At 46.2% G+C, this 23,729-nt stretch overlaps 1 protein-coding gene and 1 long non-coding RNA gene across 31 annotated transcripts in view; one reads left to right on the top strand and one right to left on the bottom strand.

Annotated features, from left to right (window-relative positions):
• Positions 1-23,729, bottom strand: part of NRXN1 (neurexin 1) — a 1,023,765-nt gene that overhangs the window by 530,334 nt on the left and 469,702 nt on the right. For all 29 annotated transcript variants that reach the window (XM_079968418.1, XM_079968429.1, XM_079968424.1 and 26 more), the window contains 2 exons: positions 15,582-15,965; positions 2,690-2,893 (listed from right to left, as the gene is read on the bottom strand). In XM_079968418.1, the coding sequence (XP_079824544.1) occupies positions 2,690-2,893; positions 15,582-15,965 (588 nt within the window). The remainder of the gene's footprint in view (positions 1-2,689; positions 2,894-15,581; positions 15,966-23,729) is intronic.
• Positions 1-23,729, top strand: part of LOC307211992 — a 964,702-nt gene that overhangs the window by 800,077 nt on the left and 140,896 nt on the right. The window lies entirely within an intron of this gene.

The following is a 23,729-nucleotide window of genomic DNA, read 5'->3' as shown; positions in this document are numbered from 1 at the left end:
TCCAACCACCTTAGATGGTCTCTCAATCCTCGGAAATACCCTTGGCTTTTACTGAAGTCGTTCAGTAAACATAGGAAAAGTGACTTCGCCATCTCCTCTAGAAATCTCTTATTAGATTAAAGCGAAGCAATATTATAATTTGCTTTTTGACTTTTGAGAGGATGCTTTTCGACATCTTCTCTCTTGTGGGCGTTAGCAAATTTATTTCCGCCTTCACGGTGAATAACAGGCGGGGCAATGCTTTTATTTTATTCATAATGTAAGGGGAATGTGCACTTTGTATGGGCAAATTGAAACACCCTTCTCAAATTAGCAGCATACTCATTTGTTCCTCTACATGGTCTTTGAGGATCATCAATATTATTGCTTTTATTTCTTAAAAAAATAACAACCTAGATTTTGTTTCCATGTAGCTGAGTTTGTCATGTGTCGTCAACCGCATCAGAAAAGTGGTGGCAAACAGCCAAGGCACATTACCTACATGCCTCTGTCTACAGAAAGCTTTCTTGAAAGAGCCCTCTCCTGGCCACTATCCTACATCCATCAAGACTATTAAAATAATGCATCGGCTTGCAGGAACTCCAAAATGTCACTAGAGGGCTCTATCTGAAGCTAAAGAAGAGTGTCCTCCCTATTGCAGAATCGAATTAATATAATCAAAATTCAATTATCTCGCATTCCTATACAAAAAAATGGATTTTGAATATATCATTCTGCCCTGCCAACTTTCGCAATTTAAAAGCGAAATCACACCGAAGGGAAGGGTTTTGTTTTGTTTTGTTTTTATCGCTGTACAAAAAGTCCTGAAAATAATCTCTCTCACACACAAAAAAAGGAAGTCATTCTAGTAAACTTGCATTTGGTTCCTCGGTGAATAAAGCAACGATCAATTATTTCTAAATGCTATTTAAAAAAACCCTAGGAAAGCATGATATTATTTCTGCAGGAGAGCTTATGTGGTTTGTGTTCACATGGCTGTTTGCTGAGGGCCGCAGACTTTGGGCATTGAAGGGTCGTGTTATTTGTGACACACACACACAAGATCACTATGAAGTTGTAGCGGGGGGAGTTCTAAAATAAAATAAAATAAAAGGAGGGAGGGAGATGGATTTGAAAGGATGTAATGTCAGGCTGCTCTATAGAGAAGACCAGAAACAAACAAAAATGTGGCCTGCAATCAGGTTTCTCTTGCTTGCGTATATTTTATGTGTTCTAACACATTAAGCCAAAATCAAGTACAACATGCCGGAAAGGGCTAAATAGCTTGCTGGTTTTTAACAGAGAAGGTTCTGATTATATGCTGGGGCAAACTCAGTTCGCATGAGCAAACTGTTCAGGACAACAGTGTGATTTTGGGCTGTGCACACATCACCGGCTTAAAACGCAGCAAGTTTGTTTTCCCTACAGCTGAGCTTCAAATCACATTTGCAAGACACTGTACACATCATTACGGCCAGATGTGTTTGGAAGTCGCTCGTTGTGTGTCGACTCCAGGATCCTCTTTGTGTGTGTGCATTTCCCCACTCGTGTGTGTGTGTGTGTGTGTGTGTGTGTGAGTGATTAGGGCTAGTCTGCTAATAACTCAAATTCCCTTTTCTAGAGCTTCTTTTCAGAAGGAATAGAAAAATCTGAAGCTGTGTCCTGTGTCATATTGGTATTAGGCTACAGTTTCTTGTAAAGGTAGACCCCCAGGTTGTGGGTTGTTCATCCTCGCATTTCCTTTTGCAAAGAAAGATTCCCAGGCTGTGTGTCTCAGGCTTGATCAACCTGGTGCACACAGCTAGACTGTTGTTGAAAGTTCACTATCCAGTTCCAAACCGGCTTGTAAAAAGGGCATGGAGATCTTCACATTCCTTCTGTTCTCAAATTGGATTAAAGCCGGTCTGGGGTGGGGAGCTAATCAAAACACAGTACTTCTCAAGAAACTACAGGGCAGATGTGAATTGTGGCTAACACCATGTGTACATGGCTTCATAAACCAGCAGTGTGAACACATTGGATGCAGAGTCAACCAGAGTGTGTACACAGCCTTAGAGCCCCAAATGTACATGAACACCACTTATTATGAAAAGACCGGAATGGCAGCTCTGACTTTAAACTGCTTGTGTGCGTGGACTGCCTGGTTGGGGCAGGGGAGTATTTCCCAGTTGCCACCCCGCACCCCCTTGGCATCAGAAGAACTGACTCTCTGGAAACCCAAATCCAGTGCTCCACAGAAGCTGCATGAAACATGAAGCTTGCATGCACAATGCAGACACACCGACAGAGCTTCCCCAGCACCCAGGGGCATGTGTTTTGGACTAGGATTTACTTGTGTAAAGCAGCAATATGGGAAATCCTGCTCTGAGAAACCCACCTTGTTGGGTAAGATGCAACAAAAAACACACAAAACAAACAGGTTGCCCTCTAATGCTGGTGGTCTTCTCTTTTTAGAACAGGCTGCGGTTCAGAATTAATAATGGTGGGTTATGGTGGAGTGTGTAAAGATGAAATTAAACTCAACGAATAATGAACTTATGTATGTTGCAAATATATGTATATGCATGAGAACTGCATATATATATTTCTGTTTCATTTGATTTTTCAGTGGCCAACAGGCTGTTGAATAGGTGCTTGCAGGCAAAGACACACACCAAAAAAGGATGTTTGAGATGTTAACTTCAGGGTGGGAATCGGGGAGGGACGTTACCTAGGTTGACTGTTAGCTTAACCCGTCCTGCATCCAGTTCCAAGCGCAGAGTGTCAGCAGATTCCCTCGAAGTGGTGGCCATTAGAATGCCATAAGCTCGCTGCGACCTGAACCGCAGGGACACGTCTTCTGCCTCGGTGTGCATCACCACGGGGAGTTGTATTTTCATAAACATGCTTCCGTCGTAGCTTAAAACGGTTGCCTCTGGAAAAGGACAAGCGGGAAGATTGAGAGGGAATTACAGTGGTGCCCCGCAAGACGAATGCCTCGCAAGACGGAAAACCCGCTAGACGAAAGGGTTTTCTGTTTTGGAGGTGCTTCGCAAAACGAATTTCCCTATGGGCTTGCTTCGCAAGACGAAAATGTCTTGCGAGTTCCTGCGGGGTTTTTTCCTCCCCCCCCTTTTTTCTAAGCCGCTAAGCTGCTTATCTGCTTATCCGCTAAGCCGATAAGCCGCTAAAAGCCGCTAAAAGCTGCTAATAGCGCTAATCCGCTAAGCCGTCAATGGGCTTGCTTCGCAAGACGAAAAAACCGCTAAACGAAGAGACTCGCGGAACGGATTAATTCCGTCTTGCGAGGCACCACTGTACAAGGCTGCGTTTCTGCATGCAAGTGAATGCCACGAGTCGCATCATCAAAAAAACTGCTGAGTCACGCAGGGCTGGCCCAATACATTTTGGCACCTGAGGTATTAAGTTGTGAGTGGACATAGCAGACGACACAGAGATTTCTCCAAGTGGTTCTTTATAGTAAGCTGGAACTGAACTGAACTGCAAACAGCTCAGCCGGCCTGCTTTTATAGGCAGCTGGCTGTCAACATTGTAACAACAACAACTCAGGGTTTCCCGCCTAAATTGGTAACTTAAGTGGACCTGAGTGAAAACTATATACACAATACCCCCTGGTGGCCAGGGTGAGAACTTCAGTACATAGCATGAGGCACTCCTCCCTCCCTGCCAGGGAAGAAGGGGTGAGCGAAGATCTACACCAGGAACAAGGACAGAATACACACCAGGAAGTAGGGTGAGAGGATACCCAGCAGTGCCTCCTATTCACCAAGAGGCCACTGTAGAGGCATTGGGAGGGTTGCAGAGGAAACAACAGATCCAGCCTCCAAGGAAAATATGGTGGTGGCGGCGGCAGCAGCAGCAGCAGCAGCAGCAGCAGCAGCAGCAGCAGCAGGCAATGCATTCCTTGGAGGTTGGATCTACTACCCCTGTGGATTCTGCTGCCCAAGACGAACACTGTACCACATTGCATCTTATAGTGTAGGACAGGCTTCCTCAACCTCAGCCCTCCAAATGTTTTGAGACTACAGTTCCCATCATCCCTGACCACTGGTCCTGCGAGCTAGGGATCATGGGAGTTGTAGGCCAAAAACATCTGGAGGGCCGAGGTTGAGGAAGCCTGGTGTAGGACAAGTAAGATAAAGGTAAAGGACCCCTGGACAGTTAAGTCCAGTCAAAGGTGCATTTCAGGCCAAGGGAGCTGGCATTTGTCTACAGAATGCTTTCCAGGTCATGTGGCCAGCATGACAAAGCTGCTTCTGGTGCAATGGAGCACCGTGATGGAACCCAGAGCGCACAGACACGCCGTTTACCTTCCTGCCATAGTGGTACCTATTTATCTACTTGCACTCGGATACTTTCAAACTGCTAGGCTGGCAGGAGCTGGGACAGAGCAACAGGAGCTCACTCTGTCGTGGGGATTCAAATCGCCAATCTTCCAAACGGCAAGCCCAAGAGGCTCAGTGGTTTAGTCCACAGCGTCACCCACGTCCCTTGTAGGACAAGTATTGTATTCCAGTACGGCCACTGAAGCTGGGGCAACACAATACATGTTGAGCATTTTGGTGCAGCCATCGTTGGACTTCTGAACATTTATTTCTTGGGGTAGCATCTCTTCTGATTGGGTTGCCTATTGTGGAATGTACATTAGAAGCATCTTTTTTTCCCTTTTTTTCCTGCCCTCCCCTGCAGTCTGGTTACTGCTCCAAGGAGACTGGTATACACTAAACACTGCTGGAGCAGAAGTTTATGCTCCAAACAACTGGAAGAAATGCTTAATAATACGCTGCTCATTAAACAGAATCACGGCCTCTAGGGCAAGGAATTATACTATCATTTCTGCACTGGGAATGCAACCGTGCACAGGGAGGAAATGGCTTTATTAAACAACACCAAGGGGCAGCTGTATCTAGGGGGCTGCAGAAGGGGGCAGGTGGAGAGAGCCAGGACAATAAGTTTTAGGGCGGTCCCTCTGAAAAGTAAATAATAAAGGGGTTATCCAGCAGTTGGTGTGAAATGGAGAAATTTATTGCTAGTGCATGGAAGAACACAAACAAGCAATACCCACAATCCTGTGCATTTATGCACAACATTAAATTCACCAATTGGCCAGGATGACCCAGCAGGCTCTCTCTCTCACACACACACACAAACCCCTCCTGGTTTTGCGGTTTTGCAAAGTTTGTCACGCCAGGCCCCTTGGAACACACACAAGGGGAAGGGCCATAGCTCAGTGAGAGAGCATCTGTTTTGCAAGCAAAACGTTCCATATCCACTCCCTTGTGCAAAGAATCCTGCCTGAAATCCTTGAGAGCCACTGCCAGCCAGTGTGGGCAAAACTAAGCTAGATGGAACAATGAGCTAACTCAGTATAAGGCAGCTTCCTATGGGTGCTGAATTGCATTGAGCTTGGCCGGTAACAAGCTTTTGCAGGCTCCTACTAAGATCTTGCAAGAAGATCAAACCTATCCATTCTTAAGGAAATCAGCCCTGAGTGCTCACTGGAAGGACAGATCCTGAAACTGAGGCTCCAATACTTTGGCCACCTCATGAGAAGAGAAGACTCCCTGGAAAAGACCCAGAGGTTGGGAAAGATGGAGGGCACTAGGAGAAGGGGACGACAGAGGACGAGATGGTTGGACAGTGTTCTCAAAGCTACCAACATGAGTCTGACCAAACTGCGGGAGGCAGTGGAAGACAGGAGTTCCTGGCGTGCTCTGGTCCATGCGGTCACGAAGAGTCGGACATGACTAAACGACTAAACAACAACACTGAGATCTAATTCTGTGCAGTAGGGGTTGCTGCTTAAAGCTTTGAGATCAGCTTTAATTGATGAAGGCATGTTTTAATAATAATAAGGCTATTGTCCAATGGGAAATGGGAAGCAAAACATAATCACAGTCTGTCGTAACAATGAAGGATCGTTTTTGCTTACTAACAATATAAGGCATTTTCTATCACCCAATTTAACACTTTAAGATTACCTAGAAGAGTTTGTGTACGTTGTCTTAATCAGTGCTTTTTTGGAGGGGGGAAAGTGCTGGTACTCCCCATGACGTTGTTACAGAAGTGCCACACTTTTAACATTTGGAAAAGAAAAAAAAGTGCCAGTATAGTGGTACCTCGGGATGCAAACGGGATCCATTCCAGAGCCCCATTCGCATCCCAAATGGAAGGCAAGACGCGACGGCGCGTCTGTGCGTGTGCGGGTCACGTTTCGCAGCTACCGCGCATGCGAGTGATGTCATTTTGAGCGCCTGCACATGCGTGAGCGGCGAAACCCGGAAGTAATGCGCTCCGTTACTTCCAGGTTGCCGCGGACCGCAACTTGAACACGCACAACCCGAAGCAGATTCAGGTATGACTGTACTGCGTATCCTTTAGTACCCCCAGAAAAAAACATAAACACTGGTCTTAATAATCCTTACAACGGTCCTATAAGGTTGGCTTTTCAAAAAGGCACAGGGAGGTACAGATTGTTGGTTTCTGCTCTCTTCACTGTGCAGCGAAAGGCTTGTCACAAGACAATGTTTACATTCCACAGACAGCATTGCTGTTGGGTTTCCCACGGGAAAGGGAGACTGGATGTGACGTACACTGGTTTCCTGTTTTTCACTGTTCACACAGTGTGATTCTCTCCGTGCTTCAGAGGAGAGAGGATGCATTTTCTGCTCCGGCAGAGGCAAGATGTTTTTCTGTAATCTACCAGCTTTGAAATGTAAATAAAGCAATATAGAGTATGAGCACGTATTCCTCATCATTCCACTGTGCACGGGACACTACAAATCAACACAGATAGGGTCTACCTGAGACCTTTAGGCAGCCAAGGCAAAGCACGCCACTCATGCCCCCAGCCCAGATCCAGACCCATGCCCCGGGAGACCAACACCAATGCAGGAGCTTTGCAGAAATGCCATGTTTTCGCTAAGAGGTATAGCAAAAAAAGGGTGTTCTGCAAGGCGTTGCTGCTGCTGTCCTTGGCTTGGGCTGTGTCTTTACCCTCCCCGAAGCAAAGCCAGAAGGCAGTGGCACCAAGGCCAGATCAGGATCTCCCACCCACTGTGGGTTGCCTCACATTGCCTCTTTGGAATAATAATAATAATAATAATAATAATAATAATAATAATAATAAATTTATACCCCATCCTTCCCAGTTCAAAAACCGGGCTCAGGGCGGCTAACAACAAATTTAAACCACTTTAAAACACTTAATTATAAAAGCAGCATAAAATACAGTATAAGAACATGAATACCAATAAAATTCAAAAATCAAAAATCAATTAGATAATCCCCAGGGCTAGCTGGCTGCATTAGTCCTACTTGGGCCAGCAAGAAGGCCAGGGGAGAATTAGCTGTGGGGTCTCAGAGCGGGTAATCTTCATAAAAGGGGAGGGGGAGGGAAGAGAAGGGAAGGGAAATAAAAGTTCAGGCTGAATTCAAATTAAAGACCAGGCGGAATAGCTCTGTCTTACAGGCCTGACGGATGGAGGTTAAATCTTGAAGGGCCCTAGTCTCATGGGACAGAGCATTCCACCAGGTCGGAGCCATCACTGAAAAGGCCCTGGCCCTGGTGGAGGATAGTCTGACTTCCTTAGGGCCCGGGACCTCTAAACTATAGTTATTCATGGACCTTAAGGTCCTCTGCGGGGCATACCAGGAGAGGCGGTCCCATAGATACAAAGGCCCTAAGCCACAAAGGGCTTTAAAGGTCAAGACCAGCACCAACCATGCTAGGGCAGCAAGCTAGCTTAGGGAGTGGTGGGCAGACCACATGGCCCACCTTTCTAGCCCCTTTCCACGCCTCAGAATCTGTCACCTGAGACAGCTGCCTCATTCTGTCTCATGGTAGAGCCGGCCCTGAGAGCATAAAGCAGTGGCTTGCTCAAAGCAACCGGGTGAGTTCAGTGGTAGGGTTTGAGCCGGGCATATTCCAACTCACAGCTCTGGCACTACCTGAGGAAGGCAATGCTGCAATGTGTTGAATGTTCCATCAGCCCAGGCATTTCAGCTCTTCCACAGTGTTATGGACTGGTTAGATGCAGAAGAATGGTGGGAGGAACCAGCTGTGGAACTGCCAAGGGAAGAAGGCTCAGAGCCTGGGGAGTGGTGGTGGGACAACGATGAGTGTTCAGAGGGAGAAGGCTGGGAGGAGAAGGTGTCAGAAGCTGAAGAAGCAACAGGACTTAGTGAGCTGGGGGAGTCTGTGGCAGACAGAAGTCCAGAATCAGAGGCAGAAGCTGAAGCAGGGGCGGGAGGGGAGGGAGGTCAAGAGGCAGAGATGAGACAGGCTGGTGAAGAGTCGCAAGGGTCTCCCTTTCCTGCTGCAACAAGCTCCTCTCCCCCTTGTCTCCCAGAACCAGTAGAAGCATGAAAAGGGTGGAGGAGGGGTTGGCTGCGAGGCACAGTCTCTGATTGCTTGGGAAAGCCCTGGAGAGGAGGAGACTTAAGATGGCTGTGAGGAGGCGGGGACTTTCAGTCTTGGCAACTGATCCATGGGGCCAGTCATGATTAGGCCTGGCATTCAGCCAAGTCTGTGGAGATTGTTTTGTTTGCCAACAAAGCATTAACTCAAACTTTGAACTGTGCTCTGGGTGGGTGTCGCCCAATCCCCAGGAGCCAATTTCATGGGCCGTACAGGCAGGGGAGCCCCATTGTTCATATGGCAGTCCATGTGCGGGCTTCTGCTGATGGGACTTTTTAGCCAAATCCCAATAGGCTATGCAATCTCTGCTCAAGAGGAAGAGACTCTTCTGTGAGGAAGCTCTATCTTAAAGCACATGAAGAAAACTCTCTGTTCAATCCTGGTCTACTCCAGGTTGTTGTTGCTGTTTTTAAAAAAGGTTGGGTAGGAGATAATAGGAAAGACTGCCAGCCCAAGACACTGGGTGGCTGCTGCCAGCCAGAGTAGTCAGTACTGGACTACATGCAGAAACAGGATGTGCCAGTATAAGACTGCTTCCTCTGTATATTTACAGATGGCGAGTGTTAATATGCAGTACCTTTAATCAATGATTTATTTATTTTTAACTTGCTGAAATATAACTAAGTGGTCCAGCTTAAAACATTTGGACTTTATATTCTTAGCTGGAATAGTATTATTATTATTATTATTATTATTATTATTATTATTATTATATACTGCCCTATACCCGCAGGTCTCAGGGCAGTTTACAGGATAAAATCAGAATATAAAACCACAAAATACATAATCAAAACAAAAAAACCCCAATAACCCCCACCCCTGAGCATCTCTGCTTACTGACAGTAAATGCAAGATATGAAACCCTGAAAAATCATGCATCCTAGCATCTCTGCCTCCCCCCCCCCCATATAATTTCTGTTGATAAATGTCATCTTGCACATTTATCTTTTTTGCTGTTGTTGTTGTTGCCTGGCTGAAAACATACACCTGCAAAAGGCACCGCCGAAAGGCAATCATGTACCACAAGCCCCAATAAAAATCAAAGAGAAAAGCCAAATTATATTGCCATGACATCTGTCCTGCCATCTGCTACAGCTCCCACAAACAAATTAAACCCATCCAGCGATTATCCTGATGTTTTTTACTTTTGGCATAATCAGCTCCGGCTTACAGTGGCAAAATAAGCATGGAACACTTCAGGTTCAAAGACTATTAAGCCTGCAATCCTGTTCATGTTTTCCTGGAAGAAAGCTCCACTGATCTCATTGGGACTAATTTCTGAATAGTTGTGCATAGGGTGACACTGCTGCTATTCAACCCACCAATGAATTTGGGGGCATGAGTGACCCCAAAGATACAGAACTATGAGACATAACCCCCCACCCCACCCCAACCCTTTGCTATTTCACGCTCCTTGTATTCTTGTATGATGAAGGAATGATAGCTCCCTCTCCATTTCCATTAAAAACGAAGGAGAGAGCAATCCGAGAGTTGAATCTTTGAAAAGGGGGAGATCCCTGTGGCACCACTTCGGGTCATGAGCAAATGAGTGTGAGAATGAACACACATTTCATTTTCTGTATTTCATTTCAGCTGAAATGAAAGCACAGGTGGCAAAGTTACGGTGACTAAATTGGGCCTCGGTGTTTAAAGGCTGCATTTGCGGTTCAGGACCCCAATGCCTCACATGTCGTCTCTCCCCACATTAACTCACCCAAACCCAGTGTTCATCATCTGACGACCTTCTCTGTGTGCTCTCTCCAAGGGAGGTGCACAGAACAGGCCTTTTCAGTGGTGGCTCCTCACTTACGGAATGCTCTCCCCAGGGAAGCACACCAGGTGCCACCAATGCCTACTTTTAGGTGCCATGCCATTTTTATTTTTATTTTTAATCATTTTCAGGTTTTTGGCCTTTTACTTGTGGTGTTTCAGATCCTGCAGCCTCCTTTAGTGGGTAGGATGTGTCAGACCTCATTTTATTTGTAGATGGATGTTTTCTGTTTTGTTTTAGTTTCATGTTGCTTTTACATAATAATAATAATAATAATAATAATAATAATAATAATAATAATAATTTATTTATACCCCGCCCATCTGGCTGGGCTTCCCCAGCCACTATGGGCGGCTTCCAACAAAATATTAAACATTAAAAGCTTCCCTAAACAGGGCTGCCTTCAGATGTCTTCTAAAACTCTGGTAGTTGTTGTTCTCTTTGACATCTGGTGGGAGGGCGTTCCACAGGGCAGGTGCCACTACCGCCCTCTGCCTGGTTCCCTGTAACTTGGCTTTTAATTTTTTTTTTTTAAGTTGATTTGAGTTTATCTTTATTTTATTCTTTTTTAAAAAAATGAATAACTTTAATTAATAAAGCCCTTCACAACTTGAGACCAGTTTACCTACAAGGTCATCTTACCCCAAATGTTCCCACTTGGCCACTTCGACTGGCGGATTTGGCAATACTATTGCCTTCATCCCTTCTTGGAACATCAGGCCAGTGTTGGGAACAGAATGCTGGAATAGGTTCTAATGCACGCAACTGGCTGTATTTCAAATATGAGCACTGGCTACCATCTACTGTAAAGGTAAAGGTAAAGGAACCCCTGACCATTAGGTCCAGTCGCAGACAACTCTGGGGTTGCGGCGCTAATCTCGCTTTATTGGCCTTGGGAGCCAGTGTACAACTTCCAGGTCATGTGGCCAGCATGACTAAGCCACTTCCGGCAAGCCAGAGCAGCACACGGAAACGCCGTTAACCTTCCCGCCGGAGTGGTACCTATTTATCTACTTGCACTTTGATGTGCTTTCGAACTGCTAGGTTGGCAGGAGCAGGGACCGAGCGACAGGAGCTCACCCCATCGCAGGGATTCAAACCATTGACCTTCTGATCTGCAAGCCCTAGGCTCTGTGGTTTAACCCACAGTGCCACCTGCGTCCCAATCACCATCTACTGTAGTTCTCCCTAAATCAGGAGTTGCCAAGGTGTCGCCTTCCAAATGGGTGACACTCAGTTCAAAGAGCATGAGGCTCCTAATCTCTGGGTTGTGGGTTCAAGTCCTATGTTGGGCAAAAGATTCCTGAACTGCATGGGGTTGGACTAGATGACTCTTGTGGTCCCTTCCAACCCTACAATTCCACGAATCTATAAAATGCTCTTGAGCTACAGCTCCCAGCAGCTGTTATGGCCAACAGTCAGGTACAATGGGAATTGGAGTCCAACAGCATCTTGAGTGCTCCGCGTTGTGTTATCTCCATCCTGCACTACCTGACAAACTATTTCAGACCCTAGTTCTTAGCTACATTGTTCTAAAATTTGTGATTCAAACCAGCATAGTCCCCCACACCCCACATGCTCCCTGAAGTGGCTTTGCTTGCTGATGTGAACATATTTTCTTTCCACACCCCCCCCCCAAAAAAAAAAATTGCTTCCTTTTTGAATGGCACGAACAACATTTTAATTGTCGTGTCTACTGGCAAACGAGAACGGTTTATCAGCAACCGCACATGGGTAGGAGCAATAATAGTTCTGTGTGGCAAGCACTGCCTTTGCTGTAGCTTATGGAATCCCAAACACTGTAATCATATTAATGCATGACCGTTTGGGATTCAACTATTACTGGAAGGAGGCGAAGCAATGCTTTGAAAAGCTGTTCCTTTCCCTCCCCACCCCCCCAAGATAGGGAAAACCCTTGGGTAGCATATAATACTCCAGAAGCTGAATAAACACACAACTGATTTCTGTAGGACAAGCAGCCAGATAACACTGTGAGTACATCATATTAGTATCGGTCCCAGCAGAGGAGGGTCCGTGTTCCAGAAAATTATATTGGGGAAAATGCCCAAACCATACGTTGCGAGGGATGACAAACAACGTAAACAGAAAGAAATTCCATGCCCTGTCAAAGATACTTACTGAAAATCCTTTTGCTGAAGCATGCTATTAAACTTGCAAAGAATGGTGGTGGGGTTTGTGGGGTTTTTTTTAGTAGATTTGCATATGCTTGTTCCTTTCTCCAGTGGCTGGGATATGTAAAAATATTCCCTAGTTCTTTCTGATTTCAAAAACTGTAGGTTTCTATCTCTCCCTCCTTCTCTTTCTCTTTCATAATGCTGCACTCTTTAAGCAGATGGGGAGGGGAGCAGTGAGGAGAAAAATGTCCCATATGTAATAGCAGGATTTTGCCACAGGGTGGTACACCATGCATATTTAACTGAAGAGTTTTGTAATTCATCTGACAGTCTAGTTAGGCCCCCTCTGCCAGCCGCAGTCCACCAGTAATAGGAACAATCTGGAGGCATCAAAAATAACTTGATTTCTGCCAAAGGCTTTCATCTTCTAAAATAAGAAACAAGGACTCCCTTCGCAGAATAACGTTTCATTTACAGCAGCACAAATGGAAGGCTCGGTCTTAACTAGTGCTAAGCTTATAAGGAAGGTGGGTTGTTGTTGTTTTGACAAAGCTTTTGTTAAGGGACTGAAATTAAAACTGCTGATATTGCAATGTCATGTGTGGTGTGACCATATTTGGATTGCTGTGTATAAGTTTGGTCACCTCACCTCAAAAAGGATATTGTAGGATGTGGGGAAAGGATCAGAAAAGAGCGAAATTGAACGTTCTGATTCATTCCTCGGTTTCTTAGTCATTATGCCAGGGGTCACCAACATGGTACTTGTGGGTTCCAACATCAACTTCGTTAGACTGGTCAAGTTGTTCAGATGCCTGATTATTCTCTTCCAAAACAACTACCCTATTCCAAACTTTAAAATGGAAAGCATAATGCTGGTGGTCAGTAAAAGAGGTTTAAAGACTCTCTCAAGGCAAATCTTAAAAAGTGTAGTCTAAACACCGACAACTGGGAAACACTGGCCTGTGAGTGCTCCAGTTGGAGAACAGCCTTTACCAAAGGTGTCATGGGCTCTGAAGATGCTTGAACGCAGGATGAAAGGGAGAAACGTGCTAAAAGGAAGGCACGCTTGGCAAACCCTCACAGTGATCAACTGCTGCCCAGAAACCAGTGTCCCCACTGTGGAAGGAGGTGTGGATCCAGAATTGGCCTTCGCAGTCACTTACAGACTCGCTGCTAAGACAATGTTCATGGAAGACAATCTTACATGGCTATGAGTGATCGCCAGAGAATAAGAATAAGAATTGTGGGTTCCATTCTGCCTGCTCCTATGGTGCCCATGAAAGGTCTAAGCAAAGATTCCCTCAAAAAAATCCACAGTACATGAGAGGCTATTTCTTCTTCCTGCTCAGCTTCTATTTGCACCAGCTCAGCCGCTCATACACCGAACACATCCCTGTAAATATGCCCACATTTCACAAGATGCCAGGATTGGGCACCCACCTTCCTATCTGTTCTGAGCACAGAAGAGCTTCTCTCTGTGGGTGACTGCCAGCCAGCATGGTGAAGGTTGATGTAAGTGCCTTTTACTCACGGATCAGGTGCAGGGGCATAGGAAGGGAGGGCGGTGGGGGTGGCACACCATGCGGGGCTCACCCTGCTGTCCCGGGTGCACAGCATGGCCACCACTCTGGGAGCCCATGCAGCTAACTCCACCCTTTCACAAGGGCTGCACTGGTTGGTTGAAAAGGCAGTGGATTGTTGGGGGAGAAGTCTTTGGGGCTGCCACAAATCACGCTTCTTGGCTGTTGGATGACCAGCTGGTCCCCAACTCCTAACTTGGGATTGAGGAGAGGGATGGGGTTTGCCCTCCGGAATCCTTTCAGCTTAGCCTGGCAAGGTTAAGCTTCTTATAGGGACAGAGCCACAGCAAAGAATGACAACAGATCCCTGGGAGAGGGCAAAAAAGTCCTCGATTCCCCAACTTATTTTGCATCCAGAGGTGGCACGTGCTCTCCAGGATGCAATGGGTGGATCTGGGCTGGATCAGTACTTTAGATGTGGTTGAGAAAGAAAGACGAAGGAAGAGGAGGAGTTTGTTTTGTTTTGCCATGGGAACAGGGGGTGCCAGCATGGAGTAAGGCAGAGAGAAGGGACTTGGGCAGGTGGGCAGGGAAATGGGAGAACGGGGGCCTCGGCCTTCGTATTCCCAGAGACTCCATTGCGCCAGAGACAGGGCATTCCTTCCGGCGCTGGACAGAGTCTCCAAAGAGACCACGTGCAACCCAGCAAGCGGGGCGTGTTTAGGGTGGTGCTGCTTCTCTGTGTTTCTTTGGCTGCTGTAGGGATGATTGCTGGGTCCGCAGGGAGGACACTCCCCACCCGCAGGAAGCCTCAGTCTGCCTGCACTTGTGACCTTGGGGTGCGGGGCGCACTCCCCCTCACAGACAAAGCCACAGCTGTCTGAACATCGTGCCCTCTGTCTAACTTTTTGCGGTCTCAGTAGTCTGCGGTGCCCTGTCTGTAACCTTTGTCTCTGAGACCTTTTGTCTCCTTCGTCATACACTGTGCAAGGGGAAAATGACAGAGTGGAAACAGGTGCCAAAATAACTTTGTACCACCCCATGATCTTGGGACTGGAAGATGTGTAAAGGTCACAGCCCAAAATGTATCTGCCTGTGTTTGCATGTTTGTGTCAAGAAAAGGAGCCTCCACAGAGCTGGCTGGCAGCTTGCTTGCAGCTCACCTGTGCGCAGCTCACCTGCATTATCAACTCCTGCCTCATGTCTGTCACTTCAGGCTGCGAACCCATTTAAAGTGCACACACCCCAAGAATCCTGTGAGGTGTCTCTTCCAAGCCTACCCTGAGCTGTCGATGTGTGTGGGGAGGGTGTGACAAAAAAAAAATTGTGCTGGGTTCCACCTGACCTTGCTACGTATCTGATCAGGTGAAAGAAGTGACCAAACCATTGTGCAGCTGTCCTTTTCTGTGTTTTGAGCTGTGGCAGTCATTACGCCATTCCCCCAGAGCAGCCTTTGTGTGACTGGCACCCATGGCATCCTCAACATTCCAAACGTGCCCACTGGGCCGGAGAAGGTTGTCAACCCCTGGTATGCATGTTGGTTCTCTGAGACGTAAACCAGGGCCTTCCCACCCATTCCCTTAACCTCAATTCTACATTAGCCTTCACAACACAACACAGTAGTGGTAGCTGCTGCTACATCACACTGCTAGTTTCTCACCTGCCAATCAGTTTCAAGACCCTCAGCAGTTTTGAAGTTGTCTGTGAAGGAAAAGGGAATCCGTGTTCTAACCAAATGGGTAAATGAATGGGCCTACCTCTCTCACACGATCTGCCCAGATAGCCTGTACCGGAACAATCGCAGACGTATCTATTCCAGCCGTCCCTGCAAGCTCCACTGTTCCTGCAGGGATTACTCAAGCACGGCTTTGCTGTTTCTCTCGAACACGAGGGTTTCACCCCAGAGGTGCTCTGGATTTCTGCCATTTGGCGGATGTCTTTGCTTTGGCCATCGATAAACAGGTCCCGAATGCAGCCCACATAACCATAATTGAGAAGCGCTGTCCAGACCTCTGTTGGAAAGACAAGGCCTGCTTTGTTTTCCGGCAAGCCTCCAAGGTACAAGTCGTCATCTAGGTCCAAGATCTCACTCTCTCCAGGTGCAGTATATGGCGTGCGCATAGTGTTGACGGAAATGGTACCTGTTTAGGAATAAAACACAAGGTGTTCAGGTTTCTTTTCCTTAACAATGGAGAAAAAATGCACAACTGTCACTAACAACCTTCTTCTATGCCCTATGCAGCCTAGAACCCCCGTACCTACGGGACCACCTCTCCTGGTATGCCCTGAGGAGGACCTTAAGGTCCGCACATGGCAACATTTTGGAGGTTGCAGGTCACAAGGTTAGATTGGTCGCAACTAGGGCCAGGGCCTTTTCAGTACTGGCCCCGACTTGGTGGAACACTCTGTCACAAGAAACTAGTTACAGATAGGTAGCCGTGTTGGTCTGCCATAGTCAAAACAAAATAAAAAAATTCCTTCCAGTAGCACCTTAAAGACCAACTAAGTTAGTTCTTGGTATGAGCTTTCGTGTGCATGCACACTTCTTCTCTGGCTGGGGAGGGTGGGGTATAAATAAAAATATTATTATAAGCTTTTATATCCCGCTTGTAGGACAGATCCATGTTCCCAAAATGACTTTTAATCACAGAAGGAACAATGATTACAAGAAAATAAAAAGGTTTAATAACAGTGCACACTTTTCAAAAGCACAACATATGGGGGGGGTAATGGAGCCTTCTTCAATCATCGTTATAGAAATCAATTAAAGGGAATTTACATTAAAGATGAATGCGTTGTATAAAGTTTTCCCATTCATGTTTGTTTGCTTATAAAACTAGACCTGAAACTGGGCATATCTGATGACCCAGAGTGCTGATACCATGCCTTTACACTCCATGCCATTGCTTTGGGAAAATAACACACAGAGGAATGACTGAGTCTCCTGCTTCAATCAATGGATCTGGGGAAACCAATCACCTAATGACTGAATGTGTGAATGCAATTTCAAGAAATGGAAACGAAACAAATGGAACTTTTTAAAAAGCAGAAAAATAAAATAAAATGGGCTTCTTGCACACCCCTACAACCTGCGAAAACAGCAGTGGCACAGAAGGGAACAACTGCATAAATAAAGCAAGGGTAGCCAATATACATTTCAAGGGAGCCAATGGAGGTAGGTTTTCACCCTCCTCCTGTGCACAGAGAGGGAAAGGATTAACTTGACCTCTCTGAAAGAGGTTCTTCCAAAGAATGTGTCACTGTGGAGAAGACTCTGAATCCATTAGCCACCATTTGCATCTTGGGTGGTGGGGCTGCCCATAACAAGTCCATTATAACAGATTTAAGTCCGAAGCATCAGAGGACTACCTGGCAGCAGTCCAAACCCAGTCCACCAGGGTCTCTTTAAGCTTGGGACACCCAAGGCAGGACCTGTGGAGCCCATACCCACTGATGAGCCAGGCCCTTCTACACCAGGCACCTGCATCTAACAGCAGCTGGTGACACAGTGTGCATAGGGCTCTGTTGCCCCCTTGGCATCGCAACACTTCAGGTCATTGCCTGAGAGGAAGAGGTGGAGGTGTGGAGAGCTTAGAGCATTGTGGTACATGGCATCACAGCCACTCTGATGCTTCTGCCACTATACACCACACAACACTGTGCTCCCCACCATCCTACCTGTTGCTAATGTCCGCACCCTCATGCCAACCTGGCAATTTTGCAGGTAACACACCTGGAAGAACTCTCAGAAATGGGAAGTCCAGCGGCCAGTTTCTCAAAAGGGGATGTGAGAAGAGCCTGACCCTGGGAGGTACAACATGGTGTCAGATGCATAAAGCCTTCAGTTTACCCTGAGCTGCTTGCTTGTAGCTGTTCATGGTGCTGCAACCACCAGCCTGTCTTGCTCCCTATCCCCATCCTGCCCCTTTGCCCAATCGTGGGATCCTTGTTGAGAGTAGGCCAGGCCAGGCCAATGGGGCAGCAAGAAAGGGAATGGCTGATCGCCACATGTAAAGCACAGCTTGAAAACAGTGTAAATATTAAATAAACACTAACATACACGCAAGACTGGGTATTCATCTGCTCTGTGTAAGCACATTTCCATAATGCATCTGTTCTGTGCTTGGGGGTACACTATGATCAATATTGCATGGTTCAGTTATAGGGCACTGGTGGACGGACAGTCTTTGCTTTTGATTGCCTTTTGGCTCCTTTCATTTAAAATTTATAACCCTGCCTGCTCATCCTACAGACTAGGCACACATGACAACAGATTAAAAATATAAAAAAGACATCAAAATTTTAAACCACATCCACACTTTGCTTATCATGTGCACAGTTTAAACAATGTTGTTGCCAGTTAAAACATGCTTCCTAAAAGCATAGGTTCCTGCCTGTACTAAAACCAAGTATGTTTGCAAGACCTCACAAGACCTAAGATTAGATCACAAATTACGAAAACAGGGCTATCAGCTGCTACTAGCAACAGTGGTTAGGTTCGACAGCCACTGCTGGAGGCAATATGCTTCTGAGCACCAGTTGCTAGGATTCACAAGTAGAAAGAGCGCTCTTGTGCCCAGGTTCTGCTCTTGTGTTTGCCACAGGCATCTGGCTGACCACTGTGAGAACAGAATGCAGAACCAGACAGACCACTGGCCTGATCCAGCAGGGTCTTCTTATGTTCCTATCATTCTGCTAAGCCAAAGCGCCACAAAGCTCAGTTCTAAGGTCCTGCAAACTGCCAAGCTGCCACTGCAAAACATTAAATCATATAATTCTAGAGTCCCAGGTTTCACATTTTAATTAACTCTGAATTGGCGACTCAGCTTCTTGCCAGCAGACTATGACAGATCAGCATTATTTACAAAGGAGAGGGAAATGTAAAGGGCAAGCAGAAGGTCTTAGATATCCTTGGTTTTCAGAAACATGGTTTTCCTTCACAGGTACATCCAATTAAATATTTTCTTCCAGTGTTTAAACAGGGATGTTTAACCTTTGATGTTATGAAACACAGCAGTGCCAGGTGGAGCCTCTGATCTAATTTACCGTTAATTTACCGATCCACACACTGCCCATATGGCCTGAACCATATATGTTCTTTGTATGTTCTTATATGCAACACACTCCCCGGGGAATGCTGTACATTTTGCACTCATGTAACATCTGCTTTTTTATATGTTGCTAAGAAAGCGCAGAGCAATAAAATGAAAACAAAGCAGCCTTTCCCACAACATATTGTGCATGCTGCGGACTGCAGAACACAAAAATATACTACAGTTTTCAGGGAGGAGGTGGTAAGACTAGTTTCTACCTTAGCCTTGCTGCCATCTTTTAAAACCTCAAGAGGCCCAGGAACTGGACCTGACAGAGTAAACACTGGCTTTCCTTCTGAACAGGATGTGTTTCCCCTCTATGAAAGAGTCCATGGGATTCAAACCCATAATCCTCTCAGCACAGATCTAGCAAACCTGCATGGTCTAAACCAGGGGTTGTCAACCTGGTCCCTACCGCCCACTAGTGGGTGATTCAGGATTCAGGATTCTAGGTGGGCGGTAGGGGGTTCTATGGCACAAGCAGGCTGGTACGCAGGCTGAGACCCTACCTGCGCACTCACTGTCTCACTAGAGTGGTGCATGCTCTGGTTATCTCCCACTTGGACTACTGCAATGCACTCTATGTGGGGCTACCTTTGAAGGTGACCCGGAAACTACAACTAATCCAGAATGCGGCAGCTAGACTGGTGACTGAGGGCGGCCGCCAAGACCACAGAACACCGGTCTTGAAAGACCTACACGGGCTTCCAGTATGTTTCTGAGCACAATTCAAAGTGTTGGTGCTGACTTTAAAGCCCTAAACGGCCTTGGCCCAGTATACCTGAAGGAGCGTCTCCACCCCCATCATTCTGCCCGGACACTGAGGTCCAGTGCCAAGGGCCTTCTGGCGGTTCCCTTGCTGTAAGAAGCCAAGTTACAAGGAACCAGGCAGAGGGCCTTCTCGGTAGTGGCACCCGCCCTGTGGAACGCCCTCCCACAAGATGAAAAAGAGAACAACAACTAGCAGACTTTTAGAAGACATCTGAAGGCAGCCCTGTTTGTTGTTGTTGTTTAGTCGTTTAGTTGTGTCCGACTCTTCGTGACCCCATAGACCAGAGCACGCCAGCCACGCCTGTCTTCCACTGCCTCCCGCAGTTTGGTCAAACTCATGCTGGTAGCTTCGAGAACATTGTCCAACCATCTCATCCTCTGTCGTCCCCTTATCCTGGTGTTTGTGTGTATGTGTAATGTGGCCCTCCAGGACTCCCCCCAGCCACACACCCCATCGCCATGCCGCAATCTTCACGGGCCCTGCCTTCCCTCATGGGTACCTTCCTTGAGAGTTTTTTGCCTGTCTGTAATGTGTTCTTCAACTCTAGTAATAGTCCTTGATTGTCTGGATGGAAGTTAGAGAGAAATGTGTGTCAAAAGTAGCTTCACTGCATGAAGGTAACATTCACATGCCTCACTCTGCCTACTTTAATCTGTGGCCTTGTCCACCACTGTGTATCCTCCAACATGCCTCCAATGGAAATAGGGACTCTGGCCTGGGCTTTGAGGTGCAGCTTCTTCTCCCATTCCAGATGGCTCTGGCAGGCACCCAGCTCTGCCTCCAGCACAGACCTCAGTGCCTTGTGGTCCTGGGGCTGTTATTCTGAATTCTGACAGGGGCTTCAGCCATCCTTCAACTTCCAGTGCCCCTCCCTCCCAGTGCCTACTCCTCTTCCGAGGCCAGGACAGGCCAGGACAGATGCAGCAACCGACTGACTGAAGAGCAGCAAAATGGTGAAACATTTTCTTAAGGTCTTTCTTAGGACCCAGATCTACAGGAAGTGGGGCCATATTGAGTGGGCAAGGCGGAGGGAGTGGGAGGCATAGGTCTAAGATATGTGTTAGAGGCAACAGCAGCAAGAATACTCATCGCAAACTATTGGAAGACTCAAGATTTACCCACCCAGGAAGAGTGGCAGTTGAAGTTCATGGACTACATGGAATTGGCGGAAATGACTGGCAGAATCCAAGACCAGGGAGAAGAGATGGTGGAAGAAGATTGGAAGAAATTTAAAGATTATCTACAGAAATATTGTAAAATTAAGGAATGTTAGAAAGATGTTGGAATGAAGTTACATGGCTTTAGCAGAAATGTTATAAAGAATAAAGTACAATAGATTGTAAATGGATTAAAGGAAAAAATAATGTTAGAATTTGTCAAGTTAAATGATAGGACAGAAAATTGAGGAAGATGGAAAGGATTTGCTGAAACAATTAATCAAAGTGGAATACAAAAAAAGGGAGGTGTGAGGAGGTCGTTGAAACGAGTAAAAGAAAGTTAATAACATTGAAAGTATTGGATGTGGTTTTTTTCAATTGTTTTTGTTTTATTTTTGTTATGTATATGTAGTATTTTTGTCTTTGTATTGTATTGTATGGTTTCGTTATGTTTAATTCTTTTTCCTTCTTTTTTCTGTAACTTTCAAAACTTTAATAAATATTATTTAAAAAAAGAAGAAGATATGTGTTAGAGGAATGTGTGGATCTGAACTTCCAGTAACTCGCTGAAACACTGCTGAAGAGCCACTTCAGAATTAATGACTCTGCATGACACAGTGAGAAGCCGTGATGGTTTAAGGGTTTTTGTGACAGTCCCTCCGTTTTCAGGGAAGTTGGAGACTATGCCACTGGCGTTTGGCTTCCAGTAGCTTGCTTAGAAGGTTAATGTGGTCTTCAGGTTGAAAAGGGTTCTCCTATCCCTGGTCTAAATTACTGAACAATGCTTCCTCAAGCCAAACACTTGTATGACAGCAGGAGCCTTGAACTGGGGGAACTGGAGTGGGAGCCCAGTCGCTTCTCTCTCCCTCTGGTAGCTCAGCCATGCTGGCTACATCCCTTGCACAAAACGCCTCTCCAGAGGTGTCTTTGGATTCTATGGGACAGATTTGACCAAGTAGTTGCACTAGTGGGAGCCAGCACTGCTAACGCAGTGGAGCTTCCACTTTCCCTCTTTTGTGCCCCCCATCAGCTCTTGGTGGGGGTCAGGTGAACCCCTAGAGCAGCACACAGGGGAGAAGAGGGGATACCATCCCCATCAGGCAAGCAGAAATGTTTTTTGCTGACAGAATAAGCATAATCGCATGACATTGCATTCCCTCCCGAGGACTTTCCACTCTAAGAGGCGTGGAGCTAGCCTGGAAACCACTCAAAGGGTTGTTTATCCCTAGAAAGCAAAGGCAATCCATTAAACGTCTTTCGTTACTTAAAACTGCAGTGAATAACTACGGCGACTCCTAGATAGCATAAGGGACACGCTCCACCCCAGTGGCTTGAAATGGATATCTGCAAAGTGCTGCTCCGAGTGAGAGTGTGATTACTCTAAACCTCTAATTATATACTCCGGAGACAGGCATGTGCCTTTTCCTACCCCTGTAATTTCCAGCGCTTATACTGGAACTCTGACTTTAATTCAAAATCTCAATGACTCCTTAGCCCTTAAATGCTGGCTTAGCCGCAAAAAACTGCTGATACAATCTGGTTTACACTGCTATGCACAACTGGAGTTTGACAAGAATAATAACTTTCCCCTCCTGTTCCGATGTGTAACGGTGGTTTTCCAAAAGGGGGTGAACGGTACCTGGTTTAGGGGGAAAACCCTTGCATGGTTGTTTCTCCAATATGCCCACGAGATTAACTAAACATTCAAATGACATGCCGGCCCCACAACACTGTTATTAATGCAGACGTGGCGCGTTGCAAAACCCGCAGAGAGCAAAATGCTTTTGCAGTTTGCTTTTGCTGGGATTCCAACCGCCTGCCTTTGCTTCCTCCCTCTGCTTTCACTGCAAGGTTGGTAGTACTGCAACAGCAGAACAGCAGAACATTTCCCATAGGTATGTGTTAATGAGCATCTTGAATCATGTTCATTATCTCAGCAATTTAGTTTTCAAAAGTCTCCTTACTACAGCCAAGACATCCCTGCCTAAATGTACTTCTGAAGCTCCTCTCGTCGGTTGTGATCTGTTTCAAAAGCAGATAGGAGACAGGGCGCAGCTGCCACGCCCCTCCCCCTTATTCTCTGTACTTATTCTCTTTATTAAGCACTGCTGCAAAATTCTCTAAACTGCTGATCTGCAAATGGAGGATTCTTCCTAGTGGTTTGAATTTGGCCCAGATGTACTACCTAGCGGTAAACAAATACAAGAAATCTGTATGCAATTGCTCTACAATAAACATGCACAGCTCCTGTCTGGTATGCAGTGTTAGATTTTATCAGTATTTGGGTTTGTCTGTTTATTTGCCAGTGCCACCACAACTTTTAGGCCAGAGATTCTAGGCACCTCAGGTTAAGAAGGATATTGACAAGTGTGTGAAGAGGAGGGCAACTGAGAAAATCAAGGGTCTGGAAACCAACCCTTATGAGGAGAGGTTGAAGGAGCTGGGCATGTTTAGTCTGGAGAAGAGGAGACTGAGAGGTGATATGATATCCATCTGGATATCTGGAAGATAGAGAAAGCCCTGTTTTCTGCTTCTCCCGAGGGTAGGTTCTGATCCGATGGATTCACGTTACAAGACATGAGATTCCAACTAAACATCAGGAAGAACTTTCTGACATGAAGAGCAGAGACAGTGGAATGGACCACCTTGAAAAGTGGTGGGTGCTCCATTTTGGAGGTTTTAATCTCCATGGCCATCTCTCTGGGATTCTGTAGCTGCAATTCCTGCATTACAGGGGGCTGGACTAGATAATAATAATAATAATAATAATAATAATAATAATAATATAATTCATTATTTATACCGTGCCCATCTGGCTGGGCCTCCCCAGCCACTCTGGGCAGCCTCCAACAAAATAATAAAATCAAACATTAAAAGCTTCCC

Source organism: Podarcis cretensis (genome assembly GCF_951804945.1).
Source record: "Podarcis cretensis genome assembly, chromosome: 3".
NCBI lineage: Eukaryota > Metazoa > Chordata > Lepidosauria > Squamata > Lacertidae > Podarcis > Podarcis cretensis.
Note: the sequence above shows the minus strand (reverse complement) of the source record. Positions and strands in the feature narration are given on the sequence as shown.